We start from the raw sequence: 22,887 nt of genomic DNA on the forward strand, positions 1-22,887 counted from the left end.
GATGTGAACACATACATCACAGCAGGTATGCAGAAGTGTTGTGAGTGAGTGCAAAGGTCTTTCAACCAATGTAGATAGTGAGCAAGTATTTGTGAGGCAGAAACAGCCCTCCCCCAATTTACTTGTCTGTGTTGAAAGGTAAAGAACAGCCCCTTTTGAATTCTCAGTTGTGCAAATGAGACCGATTGTTTAGCACAATAGCAATGAAATACAGTCTGTATCTATAGGAAAAGGGGTGCCCCCACCCCAAGCATCATCTTTTTACGGAATTAAATATAACATTCACCACGCCTTTATGCTAGATTGCCAACTCATCTTTTACAAGAGACAGAGATACTGTAATTAAGAGTTCCTAAATATATCGGAGATCAAAATAAATTCTGGTTGTGGACTGCCTCTCTTATGCCATCAAGCTCCCAGCTGAGTTGTCACTTATGCTGCTCACTTTCAGTGGTGGTGCAGGTGCTGTATTGTGCAGTGTTGTCCCACTCCTTGGTTCTCAGGCACAAACATATATAAGCTTTCTTTAAACCATATGGCACGGTCCTCTCTAGGTGGCAGTTTTCAGATATCTCCATTTCACTGCCTCTAGTCTTGTCATTAATAACTATTATTGTCCTGCAGTTTCTCCAGTGCAGCCTCAAAACAAGCATGGAGTTGCTGTCTGAAGCAAGCTGTCCTCCACCAAACCTTGCTCCCAGCTTTGTGGCATGAATAAGTCTGAAAAGTTTATGCTGTTCATATAAAAGTGGGAAATGGATGATTGCTAGAGCTGCTGCAAAGGCTGAGAAGTCTTAGCAAGGGGCTGGCAAGCACATATGTTATAAAAGTACAGGTAATTAACTAATAGTCTGGTTGATGGAGATGAGTACTTTAACAGGTAGGAACAATAATGGAAAAGACCTTTTGTAGGATCAGATGAGGGCAAGGCTAAATAGTTGCTTCCATTTGGAGATGGATACAATGGGAGAACTGGGTATATTTAAGGGAATTTTATGACAACATCCGTGAAGTTTACACTTTTAGATTTGTCAGTGGCCAGGATGAAAGCTCATCCTCTTTGATATCATAATTATGTGTAATATTTTCTGAATTAATCTTGATTAATTTACATCAGGCTTTCTTTAAGGCACTGTGACTTCTGCATGGCCTTCGTACTTCTCATTACCAACAACATTTTTATTTATAACAGTCACTTATTCTGTTTACCCTTTATCAGTTTTATTATATATCCCAAGATAGTTTTGGGATATAGCACCTAATTACTCAGTTTCATTAAAAAAATTCCTGTGCTCTCATAAGATTGTCTGGATAGCTGATTGTAAGATTCTGCTGAGAGTTATGAAAGTCTGCTGCCACTATGATGTTAATATGATCAATCCTCTCACATTTGACATTTTTAGCCTGTTGTGTGTGGGTGGATGAGTGGGATGGATGAATATAAGACCCGCATAGCTAGAATCCAGAAATGTTTCCAAGAGCAAAAACATGGGCCTACAAGGACACAGATTATTTGTCTCTTGGTGGGAGTTTTCATTTCTGTTTTGTAAAGCCCATTAGGACTCCTTCAGCTCTTGCATAAACATTAGTTCAATTGTGTTTGTGTCCTGTTCAGTATGTCCCACATTATCTGTATTTACCCATGCTTGTCTGGTAGTTTTTGCACTTTGTGTTGTGGAATACATTTGTGTTTAAATATCAAAGAGCATGAGTAAATCAACTGCATTTTGCTCCAAGGTGACTTTGCTTGCTTCCAGTCCCTTCCATAGTAGCATAGGTGGCTTTGGGTGACTCTGCTCTGCCAAGGCAATGATAAGAGGGCCAGTGGCGTAGGAAGGGCGGGGCGGAGGGGGCGCTCTGCCCCTGGTTCCAGGGGAGGGGGTGACACTCCCCGGCCCCTCCCCCACTGCCCGGCACCCCATCCGTGCTCCTTTACAGACGGGGCTGCCCAACCTGCCGCTCGCTCGCCGGCTCGCAGCACCACCAGCCGGATCCACTACGCATGCCCGGAAATTCCGGGCATGTGCAGTGCATCTGATGCATCGTGGCGTCACGCCCCGCCCCCAGGGAGGTGCCTCTGCACCACCACCCCAGGTGGCGAAGAGGCTTCCTCCGGTGCTGAAGAGGGCAACTGCTGATGTGTCAGGAGCCCTGGTGGCTGATTCTGTACTAACAGACATGACTTTGAGGTTAGATCTCTTGAAAGCACAGTATTTGTATTTTGCCTTTTGCACAGTTATCCATGCTTCAGAAAGTGCCCATAGGCTTAACTTTTCACATTAAAACTGTGGAGGGGCTTGTTCACTCTTTCGCATCTGTTGAAAAACACAGCATCAGGGTTATCTCCACACTCAAAAGATTCTTTATGAATTTGATGTTGATTAACAGTGTCTGGCTCTGTGACCCACTAGCATTTCTAAGCCATAGATTATCTGAAGCAGATATGGCTGGAAACAAGACTGTCCAGATCACAGAATTCCACACGCAGTCAGAGCATGCTTTAAAACCAGCCCAAGGATTCTGAAGGTAATGTAAAGCACTTATCTGAAAGTGGACATTTAGTTATTTATTTTTTCATTCCACTGTCTGCTTGAGACACTGGCGTCTAAACACATTTACTGTAAATTTCCATTGCTTTCAGTGACATTTAAGACAATTCTAGACATCAGCAAAGTTGACTGTTGCAAAGAATATTATGTAAAGGGCACAGAAAATTTATTGAGCCAAGCAAATTCTTGGTTTTCTACTTTGTGCTAGAAAATGCCTTATTCAGTCCTCTTATGAGCCTTATTCTCAAATAATGATTGCAGTTTGGATTCAAATAGGCTCATCGTTGAAGTTGACAGAAAATATCCCACTGACCTACAGTGGTGCCCCGCTAGACGAAAATAATTCGTCCCGCGAAAATTTTCGTCTAGCGGGGTTTTCGTCTTGCGGAGCGGCAATGGGAGCCGCGCTCCGCAAAACGAAAAAAAAAAAAAGACGAAATTTTTTCGTCTTGCGAGGCAGCCCCATAGACTTTTTCGTCTAGCGGGGCAGCCTCCCGCTAGACGAATGCTTTCGTCTAGCGAGTTTTTCGTCTAGCGAAGCATTCGTCTAGCGGGGTACCACTGTACTGGAAGATTTGGCTTTCTAACATGGAGGGGTTGATGAGCATATATGGAACCCTTCAATATATAGATTTTGTATATCTGATACCACAAGTATGGTAGAACATAAATAAATTTGTAAGCGTGGACTTCCCATTGATTTGATTGATTAATTTGACTTAGGTGGTTTTGATGGCTTCAGTGTGTAATTGTGATATTTCTTTTTCTGTTTTGTTCCCCAGTAACATGTCAGATGCCCTTGCAAACGCTGTGTGTGAGCGCTGCCGAGCTCGCTTTGATCCAACTGAGCGAATCGTGAACAGCAATGGGGAACTATATCATGAAAACTGCTTTGTCTGTGCTCAGTGCTTCCGCCAGTTTCCAGATGGACTCTTCTACGATGTGAGATCAGCATCTTTCTGATAGCGTGAAAAGCTACTTGACTTTTTACTCCACTTACCTGATTTTAAGAAGCTTGACTGAACGTTCTGTGGGGTTTGATTATCCAAAATTCATTTGCAATTCTTACGTCAATGACCCCCTTCCATTTCCTCCATGTATACAGTAATTTAGCTTTGATATGATTCAATGATTCAGTCATCAATGAGGTGTTGCTTTCCTAGGCAGGACACCAGTATAGTCAATAATGCCCTGCTTCAGACATAGTGCTGAACTATTGTTTAGTGTTAGGTTCTTGAGCCAGGGCTTGTTTGCTCCATCCTCCTCTAGGATAGCCACAAGGATGTGATTAGAAGCTTTCATTTTCATTCTCAGTTAACCACAGAGAAGCATTAACATCTGAACCCTAAACTGTGGGTTGTTTTTAACTGTGGTTTATTGAAACAAACTAATTTCATAAACCACAGTTCAAAGTTGACTTGTTTCGATTAACCATAGTTAAAACTAACCACAGCTTGTCCTATATTGGGATTAGATGCTAAACTTCAGTTAGTTAAACATGGAAGCAACAGTTTCTGTTCTTTTATTTGGAGATGTATTGGAAGAAGAGTCGGGGAAGTGAGTGAGCTAATGAATTCAAGGCCCATTCACCTGTGGAATGCTGTCACTGCGCTGACACATCTCAACAAATGCAACATTGCCTGATCCATAAGGGTACCCTGTTGCTCTGCCGCCCATCATGCGTTGTTCTGCAGCCAATATAATTAAAATGAGAGAGAGTTTTAAGAGTGCGGTACATGCTTATAGAACAAATATATTGTTATTAAAATATTGATCCAAAATATGTTGCATTAGGGATTAGCTTTCCTAAGAATAAATTACAGTACTTCAAAGGAACACCAAAAACTGCAATGATTGAAATAATGATGGTAAATAGTTTGTAGAAGCTATAACTTTGCACCTACATTCTGTGTAACAGTAGCTTCATACACACCACACATTTAAAGCACACACCCTTCCCAAAGAATCCTGGGAACTGTAGTTTGTTAAGGGTGTTGGGAATTGTAACTCTGTGGTGGGCAAACTAGAATTACATAGTGGAAATTTTGTAAAGGTATGTTCTCCTGCATCTTTTTTTTTACAGTTTGAAGGGAGAAAGTATTGTGAGCATGACTTCCAGATGCTGTTTGCGCCATGCTGTGGGGAATGTGGTAAGATGCAGATCACTCAAGCCTTCTCTCTCTCTTTAAGGAAAGCTACACAAAGGTGAAAGAATTATTAATGATCAGTGTTGTTCTCATCAGGCACTCTGGTCAAGAGCAATAAAATAATTAGTTTTGAGGTTTTAAAGCCAAAGTTCCTGAGATTCAGAATATAGTTTTTTATGTTTCAGTGGCATGGATATTAGAAGGCAGCCCTGTTTAGGGAAGCTTTTAATGTTCGATGGATTACTGTATTTTAATATTTTGTTGGAAGCCGCCCAGAGTGGCCGGGGAAGCCCAGCCAGATGGGCGGGGTATAAATAAAAAATTATTATTATTATTATTATTATTATTATTATTATTATTAGTCCTGAGCCTGAAAAAATTGGGTATGAATTATTCAGTGGCCTTCATTAAGTCACTCTCACTCACACAGTTTCTTCGATAATAGTTAATTGCAGGCTTATTCTGAGTCTAAGATAATTGTAAATTACTTTGCGATATAAATGATTAAAATATGTCATCCATGGAATTCTCTGTGGGGATGGCAGTGCACATAGAGAAGAGTCCTTAAATAAATCAAGTGTTTTAGCTGAAGTGTGGTGCTTCTGTTCCAAGGTGAATTCATCATTGGCCGTGTTATCAAAGCAATGAACAATAACTGGCACCCAGAATGCTTTCGTTGTGAGCTCTGTGATGTGGTTCTTGCTGATTTGGGCTTTGTGAAGAATGCTGGCAGGTAAGAAGGATCAGAGGACGTGAACATGAGATAATTCTTTGGATGTCAGTACCACTTCACACAGAAGGAGAAATCCCAGGTGTGTGGTGGGATCTGCAAATGCATGCTTTAAATATGTGCAAACCTAGAGGAGATGTCAAAAAATCACAGGCACATGTGCACTTTTGCAGAGCTGATAATGTCTTCCAAAACACACATTCATCTCTCTTAAGTATGGTGGTTTAGCATGTGAACTCCATGCAGATATGAAATGTTTGAAATGTTAGGCAGTCTTGTTGTGGGAAGAGCAAGGAATCTGGACCTTGCTCTTAAATGCATTGAGGCATATAGCGGAAATGAACTGGGGAGGTATTAGCAGAAAACTGGAGAATGAATGGAGAACCATCCTCAATTGTGAGCAAATTACTTTTAGACAAAATGTGAGGGAGTAGAAGAGGAATAACCTATGTAAACATGAAGATTAGAGATTGGATAATTACTCACCAGAAACAACTTGGTGGACAGACAGCACACTGAACACACCACATAACTTCTTTTTTTCCTCTGAATTTCATAGTCTTTTATGTTTAATAAGTACAAACAATATTTTAAAAAAAGAAAGTATAAAATATGAAGCTAAATGAAGTAAAAATAGACACCCAAGCAAACGCCCTTCAACAAGGGAAGTAAAAAAACAACAGCCTAGTAACTGCACCACAACATATGAATCTTAACTTTTGGCATCACTGCATGCGATTTCTAGCTAGAAGAGTCTCTGAGTTTATATTCTCAGTTCTTGGGTAGGCAGTGAATAGAACAGCTATGAAAAAGTGATGCAGTTTATCTGGTCATAGTATAAACCTTCTGAAATGGCTTTATACTGATACATTTCCCATGCAGTCCTGATGACTAGCCTAGTAGAACTGAGCTAATTAAAAGGGAACAACTTAGTATGGTTTGTGCGCCTTATTTCATTGTTACAAGGTATCTGTAGTGAATGCAAAGTCTGTTACAGGAAAGCAGTCAGGATTCCATAGTTAACAGGCAAGTTGAAAGACTCCATAATATGGTAGCTAAACCTTTGCTTTTCTTCTAAATAAGGGTACAATGGGGTAATTTTTAATTATCTCACTGAGGACTCAGCTAGACTGGTAAAGAAAAAGTGATTTATATGTGTTGTATGTGCGATATAACATTGTGCCACCAGATGGCGCCGTGGAGTCCCATTTTTCTCTACCTGTTTTCCTTGTTTACAACACTTTAAACTGAAACACTTCTTTGATGTGTTCATATCCAGCCAGGGCCTCCCCTTTTAGGTAGCCATGTGCATTACTTCAGTTGTGACACATACAATTCACATTTGTATTCTCCCCGGCCCCTACCCTTGCTGTGCTATGCTGTGCAACTGCTTTGTTAGATCATCAAACAAACTAACGGTTTGCCAACCTGATTTAAAAAGAAATACTCTGAGCTTGCGGCATTTCACATCATCATGACTACAGGAATAATATGAGGTTTGCTTATGCTTCCCTGATGGTAGACTCATTTACTTGGAAATGAGCACCATTTTCTTGTAGAAAAAGTCAATGTATATTTGAAATACACAATAAAGAACAAGCTGTAGCTGTGCATATGGCTGTCCAACCACCCTCTCACTGTATAACCTTAATAAATAAAAAAGTAAGGAAAAAATACATTGAGGTGACCACCATTAGCATGTATACTCTGGCATGTCAATACCTGCCCAGGTGCTGACGTCAGGTCTACCCATTTGCTGCTTCCCTCATCACCTTCCACTCTCCAGTGATAATTTAGGGGGTTGCCGGACTCCAGGGTCATAGATTTAGGCCCTGAGGTTTAGCCTTATCTGCACCACTGCTTCCAAAAAAGCTATGGCAACAAGAGTTCAATATACAGTGGTACCTCGCTAGACGAATGCCTCGCTAGATGAAAAACTCACTAAATGAAAGGCATTCGCTAGCGAAAGGGTGCTTCGCAAGACAAACTTTCCTATGGTCACAACTTGCAAAACGAAAATGTTTTGCGGTTGTTGTTGTTGTTGTTGTTGTTTTTGGTAAAGCCGTGCTTCCTCCGACCGTGCTTGGCAAGACGAAATTTCCGCTATACGATAGCACTCGCGGAACGAATTAATTTTGTCTTGCGAGATACCACTGTAAATGATTTGTTGCACAGCACGTAAGTGCTTAGGATTTGGGCGAAGCAATTATCACAAATTACAGCACAGACTTGACATACCAGAGTTGTAGCAATTTTACACTGAGACAACAGGCAAAGGTTCTGGTGAAGTGGCTCTTCACTGAGGATTTTTGTCCCATTAAGGTGGATATGGTAGGTACAGTCGACATTAAGCAAGGGCAATTGCGTCAGTAAGAGTTGCATCCTAATAGTTAAACTGAGCTAGATTACTCATTTGTAGCAAGCTCCCTATAAATATTTTAGTCTTGTGCATGTGATTTGTGAACCATATACAGTACTTCATATAAAAACTTACAGATAAAATGAAACAAGTCATGTCATTTTTTCTAAATGTTACTGAAAATAAGAGCTGCAGCCAAGGCTGTAACAAAAGAGAGTTTTAAGTTGTAATGTGGTGTTTATATCAAGTTTAGTGTTCTCTGTAGGCAAAAGGTCAACAATGAGACGATTGAGCTGCCTAGAAAATCAAATGGTTCTCCTTTTCTGCAGATGTGTTGGAGGCTTTGAGGATTTCCTTTTCTTATCAGGTCATGTCAAAATCTATATGCACAATCTTCTCAAAGCTCTGCAGATGCAAATTTAGAACACCTTTCTTAGAGAATGTCAAGACTCTTGAATCTTAGCTGGGCAGTTTGCTTGTTTGATAACTGTGAAGAACTATTTGCCTCAGTTACTTCTCAGTACAAAAATATTTCATGGAGCAATCATGGCGTTATTAAGCAAATGCTTTCTTCCTTTATTTTTCTTGTCTGAAGACAGCCAGAAGGGTAGCAATTGTGGTGTAATGCTGGTTATATTTGTATACATTGAGATTGAAGTCTCCCTTCCACTGAGAATTAGCACTTGCTGGTGGTAGCTGTGCAAAAATTACTATCTCTTACTTGTTTTCTCAAGAATGAAGCGTAGATCAGAGTGTGCTCTTGGAGAAACACAGTTTTGCTATCTTGGAGATTTAATTGTATCAGATAGGAAAAGCCTTTCTTTTAAAAAGCACTTGATTTCATTAGTTACAGTTCAGTTTTAGTGCTCAAGGAGCTGTCATTCGTTTTCCCGTCATAACTTGAAGGTAGCCTTGCAGCTTTTCTGCTGCAAAATAAACCACATAAGGCCTCTCGGAACTTCTCAGCTACAAAGAAATACATGATGGGATCTAGGGCACCATTCAGGCTGGTGAGGCAGGAAGTAATTCGGTTGCCAAGAGCCAGAATCCGCTGCATTTCACAGGAAGTCTTCACACCATCATAATTGAGAATGTAAATGTAACGGTTGATATGGTAGGGCACAAAACAGACCAAGAAGATCATGAGAACCATTATTATCATTTTGATGGCTTTTTCCTTCAGATGGTTCTCAATTCGGTTCCCTCTTTTCAGGCTGCGTATGATCAGCAAGTAGCAGGTCACCGTAGTAAAAAATGGAAGCGTAAATGCCACAGCCAATGACACAAGAGCATGGCGTGATGCCTTTTCTCTGTAGAGCTGCAGGCAGATGGTGGTATTGTTCATCTCAGCTGTCTGCACACTGACCAAAAGAGGCGCCATGGCGACAGCAACTATAACCCACAGGAAAGCACAGGCCAAGTGGGCATAGAGTGATCTGCGGAGTTTGAGGGACTTTACAGGGTGCACGATAGCTAGGAAGCGATCTACACTGATGCACATGAGGAAGTAGATGCTGGCATACATGTTGAGGTAGAAAAGGAAGCCTGTGAGTCGGCACGGGATCTCTCCAAACGGCCAGTGATTGCCTGAAAAGTGGTATACTAGCCGGGTTGGCAAAACTAGCACAAAGGACAGATCGGCCATGGCTAGGTGCATCAGGAAAACGTTGGCTGGGGTGTCTGACTTTTGGTCCCGGATGAAAAGCCAAAGAGCTAGAGCATTGCCAACAAAGGCTAGGATGAAATCCAGAAGGTAGAAAGTAGCAAAAAGGATGTTCTCCGTATTGGTCTCTTTGCCACATTGTTCTGAACTTTCCAGTGAAGTGTTGAAGAACAGGCCTGAAGAGTCTGCTAGGTTGTTCATTCCTCACTGTGGGACTTGAAATATGAACCTGAAATAATAAAGAAGAAAAAGCTAGAGAAGAATATTACAACGTAGAGGAGGCGACATGGAAATCAGTCAAGCCTGCTGGTTTGCTTGTGTTTGTAATGAATGCTGGCCAGGATCCAAAGCATCCTATGTCATGTTCTGCATATATTAGAGGGGTTTCCAGTTTTCCTCCTGACAGCATCCACTCTCTTAAAAAGCCACCCCCAAATAGTGAGGGACTCCCTTAAAGTAGCACCCCATGAGATAAAAGGGGCTGCCATCAGAAGTAAAAATTGGCCAAACCTTGTACATATGCAAACAGTTTGTATGCACACAAGAACCTTTCTGTATATTAGCCACACCTTTCCTGTGCTCTCCATGACCATTAAAAGTTTATGTACTCTACTTTGTTTTAGTAATTTTAGTTTTAAAAAGTTTTGCAGTATAATAAACTAGTTCTTAGAATCTCTTAATTGTTCATATTTTGAAAAAAAGGCTAAAGTTGTAAAGTTTACAGGATGATATACAATGGACAAGCATACCTCACTTTATTGCGCTTTGCAAATCTTGTGTGTTTGTACAAACTGAAGCGCTGGGGGAACAGCTACTGCTGGATTGGAGACGAGGCTGCAGGAGCCTGTCCCTACCACACAGTGGCTTCTGCTGCTCCTTACAAGAGGATGCATAAGATGAAACAAAGACTCAGATAACGGTTAGCATTTTTAGCAATAAAGTACTTTTAATTACGGTGTTTACATTTTTAAAAATAATAATGCTATTGCACACTTAATAGGCTACAGTATAGTGTAAGCGTAACTTTTATATCAACTTGGAAACAAAATAATTGTGTGACTTGCTTCATTGCAATATTTGCTTCATTGCAATATCTCCAAGGTATGCCTGTACCTCGGTTTACAAACTTAATCCGTTCCAGAAGTCCGTTCTTAAACCAAAGCCATTCTTAAACCGAGGTGCACTTTTCCTAATGAGGCTTCCCGCCGCCGTTGCCCTTCCACAGTTTGGCTTCCGCTCGTAAACCAAGGTAAAGTTCGCTAACCGGAACACTAATTCCGGTTTTGCGGAGTTCTTATACCGAATAGTTCGTAAACAGGGCTGTTCTTAAAGCGAGGTACCACTGTATACCTTTTGCAGACTGATATACTATGAAACCAAGTTCATCCCTTCAAAGGAGTGATACTTTTCATGAACAACTACACAATGTATCCATACTGTCACTTTTAGATGGATAATAACTATAATGGCTGCAAAGAGGAAGCATTTTTCAGCTATAATGTACAACTTCTCTCAACTTTTTGCAAACAAAACGTAAGGGCACAGTAGAAGTGAGAATTAAAGGATTGTTTAAACGTCAGACTCTCTGATGACCAATTAGAAACAACAGCAACAGCTGCATAAAATGTTTCATTAGAATCAAGTAAAAAAATCACGAAGCAGAGTGGAAATGATGGAATGGAAGGATCCGTCGATTTCAGTTCTCTGTTTCTCATTTTTCCTATCTTATGTGATCCACCTTACTGCAGCAACTTGCAATTTAAAAAACAAAACCAGCATTTTAGTGCAGATTTCTCTTAATGAACACATGTTTGTATGCAGTTTTGGCAACATTTGACAACATTTACATTTTTGTAATTTACATTACTTTTCTCTCTAATAGGCATTTTTTATATTTTATTTTCACAAATGTATCCATTTTTCTGCACAATGTTCCCTAATATGTGCATTTTTAAAAGCATCGGTCAGAGAATTGTTTCACATAATTCAGATGTATGAATTCCAAAGGACAGCTTTATTGTGGTTTGTGTATTGTTTCAGGAAGTGCCATTTTGGTACATAAGAAAATGCAACATCATAAGAGCCTGCAGAATCAGGCCAACGACCCATCTAGTCTTGCATCTTGTTCTTACAGTGGCCTACCAGTAGATTAGCTTTTAAATGTGAACAGAATAAAATGTCTCTCACATCCTTAGATGCCAGTCCTATTGTACTCAGTGGCAGTGAACATGGTTAGGATTGCATTGTTCATTATCTTATACCATGTGTGTTGCAAAGCACTCTCGGGTTGCTGCAAAGCATGCTGGGGTAAAGGACCCATGGCTCCTGTTCTCTGAATATGTAAAAGCCTAAAATTGTTTAAGATCTTAACTTGAGCTCTAATTGGGACAGACTGTTCTTTTGTAATAGACTTAAGTGTAATTCCTTCATCTGACCACAGAGTGCTCTCTTGTACAACATTTTTAAAAAGAGGCAAAATAAGGAGTTTCTTCTCCCTATACACAGTGGTGTCCAAACTTTTTTCAAAGAGGGCCACATTTGATGAAGTAAAGGGCTGTGACGGCAGACCAAAGGGCCAACCTTTTTTTTAAAAAAAGATTGGGGTTGTTGAGCTTTTTTTAGGGTTGACGTTGTGGAGGTTTTTTTTAGGATTTTACCCCAGGAAATAAACTGCCACAGGGGCCAGATTAAATTGGACGGTGGGCCAGATTAGGCCTCCAATACGGACTTTGGACATACCTGCCCTACACACACAAGAAGTCAGCCTTCCCTTGTTCGGAAGAGAAAACTTTCCCCTAAATGTTGGGCAACAGGACATCTCCATCAAATGCTTTAGAAATTCTCTTTACTTGTTTTTGTCAAAGTTGCAACAACACAGCAGGCTTTTAATTCCTCATTTTCATAGTCAATTTTGACAGTTAACACACACACACAATATATATATATATAATATCACCATGAGGCAGTTTTGTCTCCACAGTTGCTTCTGGACAACTTGTTTAATCAGAATTCAGCCTGATTTTTTGCAGAGAGTTTAAGCGACACTGGCTATTAAATGAGCATTCAGCTTGATTTGTTTATGGGGAGATTAGACAATGTTGTGTCAAGCAAGTGTTATCCCACACTTTCCAGTACATTTGCTATCCCTTTCCTTATCGCAGAAAGTCCATTATTTCAGGGAAGTGGGTCTGTTTTGCAAGAGCTCTAAATCAGCTTCATTTGTGCAACCTGAATCTGCAAGTTGTGCAAAAATAGCAGTAGTCTGGAAACACTCCCACACCATCACCAAACAAACTTATCAGTGGTGTGGAGAATACTGAATGGTGGCATCTCCTCCTTGTGTTGAACTGCTGTACCTGCACAGTTCTTCACTGGATGCAATTTCAAGCCGCCTCCATTTGGTACCTTTTCATATGAAATACACAGAACCTTAATAACTGTGTGAAAGATTTTTGTAGAGCAGCTACCCCTGTAGAACATGTTGAGATATTCACATGAATAGTTCTTGTCATCACTTTCACTGTCTTATAGAAAGTGATCTAGAAGATGTTTTAAAAGCAATCCCTCATACACGTCTTTCGCTGGTGTAGTGACTGCAGTTGTGGGATTTTAATATGACACATAAAACATTTATACTTTTTGGAGTTATTCGTACTGGCAGTTCAAGCTTAAACTATAATAGTTCTGAGTCAATACATAGGAAAATGACTGGCCACCTTCTGAAGAAGTGTGCATGCACACGAAAGCTTATACTAAACTTAGTTGGTCTCTAAGGTGCTACTGGACAATTTTTAATTTTTTTATATATTTCACCTTTTCTTAGATTGTGTTACTTGTGAGTTGTTAGGGTCTATAGCAACAATTGCTTTATCTTTATCTATTCAGTTCTGTTTTGGGAGTAAGTTATCCACAATTTTCCAAATTGCACAAACAGTAGGTAGAAGTATAACTTGGCACACAGCTGCTCATTTGTATTGTGTACTGTGCATTTAAGTCTATTTTATGCAAACTCATTTTGTGTGTGCAGTCTTCTGGATCATTGCTACCATTTTCACAAGAGCCTTTATGTTCTTACTAGTATTCCAACATGCTACTTCTGTTAATAAAATTCATTTCCTGTCAGGGTTTGTATATCATTCATAAGTGTGTATCTAGGTGACTTTGAATAAATGAAAGTAACATCATTACTTGCACATGATAACATCAATCCATTGTTACTAGGCCCCCAGAAAGCATCTTAGCTTCTGAGATATCAAGGAGGCTCTGCTTAAGAAAGCAGAATGATTTTTCAAAAACGTAGTGGCAGGAACATTTTGTCAACTGGAAAAATCCTAGGCATAAGCTATTTTTACAGTGCTGTTGCTCTGTTCTTATGACTTCAAGATATAGGTTCATCAGATCATAAAATGTCTAACATCAAAATGTCCCTGTAACTCCTTGTACTTCCCCTTCTAGCTTGTATAATCTGTAAGCCCTGGGGAATAGTATGGTGCTCTGTGAGAACATTCTCAATTTTCACCCACCCACACCCCAAGGTTGTAATTCCCATTGAAACCAAAGTGCTTACCTCTTGCAGTCCTGTAGAAGAGAGAGGTAAAGATCTTGTTAGCTTCTTAGAGTGCCAGCAAATGTACCGGTAGGTAAGACAGAAAAGCTAAAAACAGTGATGATCCAGAAGATGCAGACAGTGGCAGGTTCAGTGGAAGGGTGAGTTGCACTATATAGAGCCCTGTTGGAGATGATAGTCCATTATCATCTTGCTCACATGAGAGGAGGGTAGATAACACATTTGCTGTGAAAGACAGTTTTCATTCCAGCTGGGCTGTTCAGAAGGGGGGAGTTGCTGTGGTATTTATGAATATTCCAATGTTTCTCTAGCACTCTCTTTCTTTCTCACTCTGAACCTCTGCCTTTTACGCTTACTCTTTGGATCCCTCTGACCATTTTAGAGAGTTTGGAAAGCATTGCAGAAAGGGAGAGGAAATCTGGTGTTGCAGACACAACAGGACATTTCAGAAGGGGATAATTCCATAATAGTGGGAGTGGGGGTGAGAAGGACGGATGCCATAGAAACGGCTCTGTGATTCTAAGACCTCCCTTTGCTTCCAGTGGAGGAGGATCTATAGGATGGGGGGGGGGCTTCTGAATGAGCCTTGCTGATAATGGGTTGTCAGTGGAAAGGGCTTAAGGCCCCTTATTCAGTTGAATGAGAGGGGGCTCTTTTTAGGACACTTGCTATAGGGGTCTCAGTGTCCTGCCCTGTATAATTAGACTCCGTTCCACAGTGTGGAATAAAATTGAGGCCTTTATCCTGAGATGAACACAGCTGCATGCCCCCATTTATAAAGGAACGCTGTCTGCTTTCTTTCTAGGGACTGTAGCTCTTGTCTGGGACAGCAATATCTTCAGCTCTAAGGAGGAACAGAGTAGAAGACTTGTGAAGAGGGAGTGTTAATAACATTCCTTTCCACTTATGCTCACTGGGACTTTCTATTTGAGGCTTGTAAAAAATACAAGGCTGTACAACAGCCTTGTGACATTGAGATTTATTATTAGCTTTATTTTACTGGTAGGGACCTGGAGGCTAAGTGACCTGCCTGGAACTCTCAGGAAGCCAGTGAGACTGCCTGGAATAAGCCCAGGGTCTCTTTGCTCCTTTCCCATAGGTATTTGCACTGTTGCATCTACCAGCTGTCCTCTGTGACTATGCACTTCACTCCGCAGATAAGCAAACTGGGTGTGTCACTGGAGTTCCATGTGTACAGAGGCACAGTTGCATACATTGCATTTGGAAATGCACATGCTGGCATTGTATGTACTCATAAATATGTATTTGGAATGGTCTAACCATTTATGCTTCTTTTTGTTATGGATATCTAAATTGTGCTAGTAGAGCATGAGTAGGGGAACCAATAGTTTTGGTAATGGAAAAAAAATTCAGCTTGATGCTTGCCATCAGTGCCAGTTTTGAACCATTCATGCAATCTTTTTGTCTCTAAATATACCCTACTGGTTACATTCACAAGTAAGCCTAGACGCTCTGTAGCCTAGAAAACAACCTTGTGTAGCTTATACCTGTATGATGTCTCCCAACTTTTTTCTTTAATTCCTGCTCTAGGCACCTCTGTAGGCCTTGCCATAATCGTGAGAAAGCCAAGGGCTTGGGCAAGTATATTTGCCAGAAGTGCCACTTGATAATTGATGAACAGCCTCTGATGTTCAAGAATGATTCCTACCATCCAGATCACTTCAGCTGCACCCACTGCGGGTATGTCAACTCTCTTTCAGCTAGGACTCTGGAGCAAGCGAAAAGGCATAGAATGAGCAATTGTGGTGTCTTGCGGGGGTCCTGAGCGATCTTAAGAATAAGCTTTGCTGCATTTTTGCAGACTGACTAACAAGAATGCGGAAGTTCAAAAAGCATTTGAATAAAAAAAACAACCCCAGAGGAACTGTAGTGATTGTGCTGAGCTGTAATAAACTTTGCCTTATACAATTCATTGTTCAGCTGGCACTATTCCTGACGGGTGCTAACATACTTGGAAAGAGCCAGTTGTGAAGACTTGTTGTTACAAAAGCAATGGCATTAGAACTTAGCGGCAGCTTGATGGGCCCTACAGTTTACAGTATTTTAGAATCCCTGCCATTTCTGATGGAGCCTGCTTATCTAAACAGATTTCAAACTGGATTCACAAAAACCAAGAGCCTTATTATAAAATAGCTTTTTGTATGTCACAATCATGTTGTTAATCAGCAGGCAAAAGAAGGATGTTTGTGTTTAATGTTTCCTTTTGAGAGCTTATCTTTATCCCTATGTGTCAGGAGAGCAGGGTCGTACGAAGTGGGGGGGGGCACCCCGGGTTCCACTCTGGGTGTGTGTGTGACAAGATGGCCCCTGCCTCCCCCCAGCTGTAGAGCGGCCGAGGGTGCGCACAGTCAATATGGGTGCGCTTGCATGGTGACCGTACGGGCTGCCGCTCGTGTTCGCACTCTGTACAGTAGCTGTGCAAGCGGCAGCCCGTACAGACACCTGTATGAATGGCGCACGCGCAGTTTGCCCAGCCCCTTGGTGTCCCGCCCCAGGTGCCGGAGAGGGTTCCTCCGCTACTGCAGGAGAGTGCCTAGTTTATTTGGATGGAGTGACTATCAGCATGATGTGTTGAGGACAAGCTTTTTCTGCTAAGGTCCTGATTATTTCTTCTGTCGCACACAGGAAGGAGCTGACAGCTGATGCCAGGGAGCTGAAGGGGGAGCTCTACTGCCTGCCTTGCCATGACAAGATGGGCATCCCAATCTGTGGGGCCTGTCGCAGGCCCATTGAGGGTCGAGTGGTCAATGCTCTGGGGAAACAATGGCATGTGGAGGTGATAATTCTCCTGTTGTGCTACTTGCTCTGGGATTCATGTTCCAGACAGACTGCTGACACAGCCTGTTCATTTTTCTGGTTCATAAGTAGATGCTGCCACAGTTCTTTTGAAGCCATAGGAATTGCATGGCATTGTTTCAGATGGTTTATCCATTATTATTCTGTTTATTTAGATCTCTAGCCTATTCCCCCAAAGATACTATTTAGGTATCAAAGCACACATCAAACATATTACAAGTAATAAAGCCACATCCCTGCTTCTTTTTTGCAAAGCATTACACTTCAAAAAGATTTGGTGAGTCATCAAAGAAGGGAGCTTCACAATTATGGGACAGTCACCGGGTGCCAAACAAAGATATAAAATTGACACAAATATTAATCCCAGCAGGACAGTCTTAAGTTTATCCATAGTTGAGAAAACAGTATCTTTAGTATGCTTTGTCAGTATATAAAATTACTCTGTAGAGATTATAAGCAGCACCTTGAAGTGTGGCTGGGAGAAAATCAGAAGCCAGAGCTGATGCTGGAGGGTTGATATAATACACTCCAGTGACTAATCCCTATCAAGAGGCAAGCTGTGCTGAAACATCTGTCCAGGACATGCTGATCATTCATATTCCTAAATGCTTTATACTCAAACTATTATTAGGATTCTATCTATGATGTGGTTCATATTTGCTGGGAAATATTTGCATACTACTGATTTTATCCAGACACTTTTCTGGCACAAAACTGCCTGTAGCACAGACCCCTGGACCCTGACATGTCTTTTAACCTTCCAGCATTTTGTTTGTGCCAAATGTGAGAAGCCATTCCTGGGACACCGGCACTATGAGAAAAAAGGTCTGGCTTACTGCGAGACTCATTACAACCAGGTAAAATCTGCTCTTATTTGAACCCTGCACTCCCAAACCCCCACTCCCACCCCCCAAAATGAGCAAGAGATAAGAGGATGCCTCCTGATGAGGGATTTAAGAAATCCCTGCTGTCTGAACTGAAACACCTACAAATATGAGGTATAAGGAATTTCAGACTTTTAATATTTTAAGAGATTCAGCTGAGTGAGGCTGCTAACCCCTAGCAGTATCAACATGCAAGTTAAGGAGCTTAAGCAACCTTAACTATAAATAAACATTCTTTAGTTTTCAATTGAATAGAAATTGGGGGGGGGGGGAGAGAGAGAGAGAGCCAGTGCCAAGAGTTCTCTAGTGCACAAGATCTCCTGTCGAATGTAGGCTCTGCTTGTATAGTTCTTAAATCTTTTCTTTCTTTACAAATATATCTCCAGAGTTTTGTCTTTCAAAGGAAGTTATACCCAGTACCGTAGCCTCTATCACTCAGGAAGTGGGGAACATGTAACAGTACATACCTACACCCGTTTTCTGTATCTCGCTGAGCTTCAGATACCATGCAGCCTCATCACTGTACGGGATTATGCATCTGCTGGAAGGCCAGTGTCAGAAGGAGCCAGTTGAGAGGGGAGGGAAGACAATGGGCTTCTGCCCATTAAGCACCCGGGTGGGGGTGGGGCTCATTGTCTCTTCCTACTTCTTTGCAGGGTCACTCAAAGTTCTTAACCTTACCCTGTGTAACTTGTAGCTGTAAAGCTGCATTTGGAAATACTTGAGATTGGGAGATTGGAGCATGTGCGAGGCTTTTATTCCACCTCAACAGTGTCATTAATTGCTGCACATTTCCTTTCCCTTACAAAAGTTAAAGAGAGACACATTCACTTTTGTGGGAGAAAGTAAATGCAGACTGTCCTACTGATGGCACTTTGCTAGCACTCCATGTAAGGCACTTAGCAAATCTGTAAGGGGAAGGAAACAGACAACTGGGTACCCATCTGCAAATTGTCTTTGATGCCAGGTTGGACTGCTCTCAGGATGGAATAAGGTAGACTGTATAACAAAATTGCTTGGAGGCAGCATTTAGGGACTGCTGCTTCCTGCCTCTTGCAGATTAGTTTTTGTTTCAAAGCACCAAACACCTGTGTTAACATTAATTCCTGAGTAAGTGAAACCCTGAGGAGAAAACACAATAGAAACCTTGTGAGGATGAAGTGGATTGCAGGCATGTTGCCCTCGCAACAGATCCTTGGCCTGTCCCTTACGGATTAACAGATTCAGAATAAGCAATAGCCAATATTTTTTACTTCCAGAAATACACATGCTCTCTTAGGAAGATATTTCTGGTCCCAAGGATCTGGGTTGTTGTTTTTTAAGCTCACATTTTTGCCCTGACAGGTATACACTACACAACACTGTGGTGTGCCATTCCTATCAAAGGGTGCAAAAAGCAGCCTTGGGAATGCAAGTTTGATTGTTGTGTAAATGTGTGAGAAAAGCTATTGAGCTGCCTGAAATGTGTAAAGTAATGTGGGGCACTATTGTAGTAGAGGCACTAAATTAATCCATTGTTGGGACCAAGTTAACTGATTTGATAAAGAGGGGCAGACAGACCCCCTCCATTAGTTTAAAAAACCTCATTTTGTTTTGCTTTTTTGTTTTTCTGCACAGCTCTTTGGAGATGTCTGCTATAACTGCAGCCATGTGATTGAGGGGGATGGTAAGTTTAAGCCTGTTTGTCAATGCAGCTGTTGCAGCCCTGCACGGACAAGGCCTCAGTGATTGATTTCCCCCCCACATCTGTCCTTGCTGAATTTGGTACAGTTCTGCAGTTTGATAACCCACCCTTGTTTGATATTTCCCACTAGTGGTCTCTGCTCTCAACAAGGCTTGGTGTGTGAACTGCTTCGCTTGTTCCACCTGCAACATCAAACTCACCTTGAAGTAAGTGGCAAGCAAAGGCTGTCCTGGTGGGGAAGGTAACATGGCTCAGGGAGTTACTGCAGAGTCTGGCAGTGTTACATTGTGGTCAGAGTAACTGGCTCAAGTTTGGCAAGAGAAGCATGTAAATCATAGGAGAGACTCCTTGAAATCACTGAGAAAATATGTATACAAGTGCTAAGCAAATTCTCAAACAAGTGTTCCATCACCAGCAAGGAGTTTGACATTTCTTTTTGGGACCAGATAGTCCAGACTGCCACTCCTTATCTTGCAGTGCTAGTCCTGTTGCATTTGCAGCTATTGTGTGATGGGAACAGTGCCATAATTACTTTCAGGGAGGGGACATGTCATGTCAACTTGCAAGGTGGAGGGCTCATTCATAAGATTTGCTTTCAGATAGTCACTTAATCCTGCCAGTAGGGTCACTGTATGCATAAAGGTAAAGCTACCCCTGACCCTTAGGTCCAGTCATGAACGACTCTGGGGTTGCGGTGCTCATCTCGCTCTATAGGCCAGGGAACTGGCATTTGTCCGCAGACAGCTTCTGGGTCATGTGGCCAGCATGACTAAGCAGCTTCTGGCGAACCAGAGCAGCGCACGGAAATGCCGTTTAGCTTCCTGCCGGAGCGGTACCTCTTTCTCTACTTGCACTTTGACGTGCTTTCGAACTGCTAGGTTGGCAGGAGCTGGGACCAAGCAACAGGAACTCACCCCATTGCGGGGATTTGAACTGCCAACCTTCTGATCAGCAAGCCCTAGGCTCCACAGCACCACTCGCATCCCTGTATGCATACCTGTAAGCAAATCTGCTATCAAGATAGACTTTATTCCATTGTGTTGATTGGTTGGCTGTGGCACTTGCTTACTATCCAATCTGCTTGTATTTTGATTTCCCAGTTTGTTGATTGACATGACAGGCTGGAGCTTCCTCCACCAGCAAATTTTGTTTTAGTAGAAGTGCCTACCCCCCCCCCCCCCCCAGCCTGCTGCTTGAAGTAGCAGGCTGGAGCAAGTATCTAAGAAGATCTAGTCACAATTGATCACACTTACCTGGAATTTCAAGCACTGAGTTTATGAGACATATTCATTTTATGAAAAGATGTGAAAAATGCAAGAGAAAGAAGCAAGCATCAAGCCGATACCCTTTCAGAAATCATGAAAAGTCCACACATTTTGATCCTAGCCTTCTTCCAAAGCTGTCACGTTTTCTTTCTTTCTTCAGAGAAAGCTCTGATTGGGATCCTTTGTATCTCAGAGAGAGAACAGAAATGGACAAGGGAAGCAGTCTGCATTCAGTACCTGGCATTTACTTATACTTTGTCCACAACAGACAAAAAAAGAGTGCTCGCTATTATGGAGGAGGAAGAGGTCTAAACGCTCAGAAATCTCAAATATGCAGGCACCAAGAACAGTGTCTTTCAAAAATGATAGGCTTACAGTTCAGCCACTTTGGTCCATCCAGATTCTACCATATATTATGCAATTCCTGGCCTATTCATACTACAGCAGGAAAGGTCAGCCAGCTAATAAAAACAATGTTGGCTTATGCCTACCTGCCAGGTACTGAATGCAGACTGCTTCCCTTGTTCATTTCTGTTCTCTGTCTGAGATACAAAGGATCCCTCACCGGCAAATACCGGTACATTTCTTTGTTTTGCCCTTTTAAACCTGTGATGCTGAAGACTGGAAGCGAGATCTTCTACTTGCATAGTTTTAACTCATGCATTTGGAACTGATTTTATATTGGCAAGTTTTAAAAAAATGAAAGGAATGTATACCACATACCTTACTCACTTAGATGTTAAGCCTCACATGAATTCCTAACTGAAAATTAAATCCTTCTGTATTTCTTTGAAAGGAATAAGTTTGTGGAATTTGACATGAAGCCAGTGTGCAAGAAGTGCTATGAGAAATTCCCTTTGGAGCTGAAGAAGAGGCTGAAGAAGCTGTCTGAGTTGGCCTCCAAGAAAACTCACCCAAAAGCTCTGGACTTAAACTCCGCTTAAACAGGTCTGTACCCTCTGCTGACTGTATGCACCCTCACCAGCTACAATCTGCCTCAGCTACTGATCACAAAAGGAACTTTTAAAAATGGTTTCAAGGACTCAAGACAAACAAAAGCTCACCAGTTATATCTTGCACTCCGAATGTTTATTCTGCTCAGGTATAGTGTGTGTAGAGGCTGTCCTCCAGAATAGAATGGTGACAATATGCAATAATGCACTATGATTTTTCCTTTTGTATAAGTTGTGTATCATGTTCTCTCACTATTTGCCCATTTTGTTTTGAGATTCAGGCTCATGTTACACACTTACTTGAATTCTTCTGTCTTCTCCTTCCCCCGTCTCCCCTCCCTCCGTCCCTCTCTCCCTCTCTCCCTCTCTCTCTTTCTCTGCTTTTATACCAAAATTAGCCTGGCCACACTGCAAGTGGGAACACAGGAAGGTTGGGTAGAAAAAGAAGGCTTAACCCGTTTCTTCCAAAAACAGCACAAAAACACAACACAATTTTTTTTAATGTAACGTACCTCTTGAACATTCTCTTAAAATTGCAATGGACTAATCAAAACCAAGTAATAATTTTTCTTGCAGTTGTTAGTTAACTCATTTTAATAGTTTGACATTATTTAGCATAAGCCTACATTGTTTTTATTAGCTGGCTGACCTTTCCTGCTGTAGTAGCTAAGCTGAATAGGCCAGGAATTGCATAATACAGAATCTGGATGGACCAAAGTGGCTGAACTGTAAGCCTATCATTTTTGAAAGAGACTGTTCTTGGTGCCTGCATTTTTGAGATTTCTGAGCGTTTAGAGCGCTGCCTCCTCCATATTAGCGAGCACTCTTTTTTGTCTGTTGTGGACAAAGTATAAGTAAATCCCTGGAGTCTTAACCCAAATGTAGTCTTCCTACAATGTTCATTCATTTCAGTATTAGTTGTAAAGCAATCCTCTTAATGGTCCCTCTCTGAAGCTAGAACTATATACTATATTACCTCAGCAAATACATGTTACCAAACATAGTTGATCTCAGAAAAATACATATTCCAGCACACGACTGAAAACAGTTATGTGTGCTTAATCCCTTTTCCCCAGCCACTTTTCTGTCATTTCCAGTCTTGGAGCTCAGGGTATGTGCCAGAGGAGAGGGATGGTATGGTGCAGGGTGGGAGAGGTTGCTGGGTATGGGGAAAGTACAGGAAATAAAGTAGAAAGGTTGCAAGGACTCAGGCCAGGACGGCAATAAACAATGATTTTCTCTATTTGTGTTGAAAGTATAAAACAAATT

At 41.5% G+C, this 22,887-nt stretch overlaps 2 protein-coding genes across 3 annotated transcripts in view; one reads left to right on the forward strand and one right to left on the reverse strand.

Annotated features, from left to right (window-relative positions):
* The window catches only part of LIMS2 (LIM zinc finger domain containing 2), a 28,871-nt gene extending 6,903 nt beyond the window's left edge, over positions 1–21,968 (forward strand). For both annotated transcript variants that reach the window (XM_033149976.1, XM_033149974.1), the window contains exons 2-10: positions 3,332–3,491; positions 4,633–4,699; positions 5,309–5,429; positions 15,567–15,716; positions 16,662–16,812; positions 17,597–17,689; positions 19,334–19,382; positions 19,531–19,606; positions 21,462–21,968. In XM_033149976.1, the coding sequence (XP_033005867.1) occupies positions 3,332–3,491; positions 4,633–4,699; positions 5,309–5,429; positions 15,567–15,716; positions 16,662–16,812; positions 17,597–17,689; positions 19,334–19,382; positions 19,531–19,606; positions 21,462–21,609 (1,015 nt within the window). In that variant the 3' untranslated portion in view covers positions 21,610–21,968. The remainder of the gene's footprint in view (positions 1–3,331; positions 3,492–4,632; positions 4,700–5,308; positions 5,430–15,566; positions 15,717–16,661; positions 16,813–17,596; positions 17,690–19,333; positions 19,383–19,530; positions 19,607–21,461) is intronic.
* GPR17 (G protein-coupled receptor 17) lies at positions 8,286–9,700 on the reverse strand. Its single transcript, XM_033149977.1, has one exon. The coding sequence runs from the start codon at positions 9,647–9,649 to the stop codon at positions 8,633–8,635; it is 1,017 nt and encodes a 338-aa protein (XP_033005868.1). The 5' UTR covers positions 9,650–9,700; the 3' UTR covers positions 8,286–8,632.
* Positions 21,969–22,887: the final 919 nt, after the last annotated feature.

This window comes from Lacerta agilis, chromosome 5 (assembly GCF_009819535.1).
Source record: "Lacerta agilis isolate rLacAgi1 chromosome 5, rLacAgi1.pri, whole genome shotgun sequence".
In the NCBI taxonomy this organism is placed as follows: Eukaryota; Metazoa; Chordata; class Lepidosauria; order Squamata; family Lacertidae; genus Lacerta; species Lacerta agilis.

Coding starts and splice junctions, on each gene's coding strand:
- GPR17 (XM_033149977.1), bottom strand. CDS start 9,649: ATGAACAACCTAGCAGACTCTTCAGGCCTGTTCTTCAACACTTCACTG.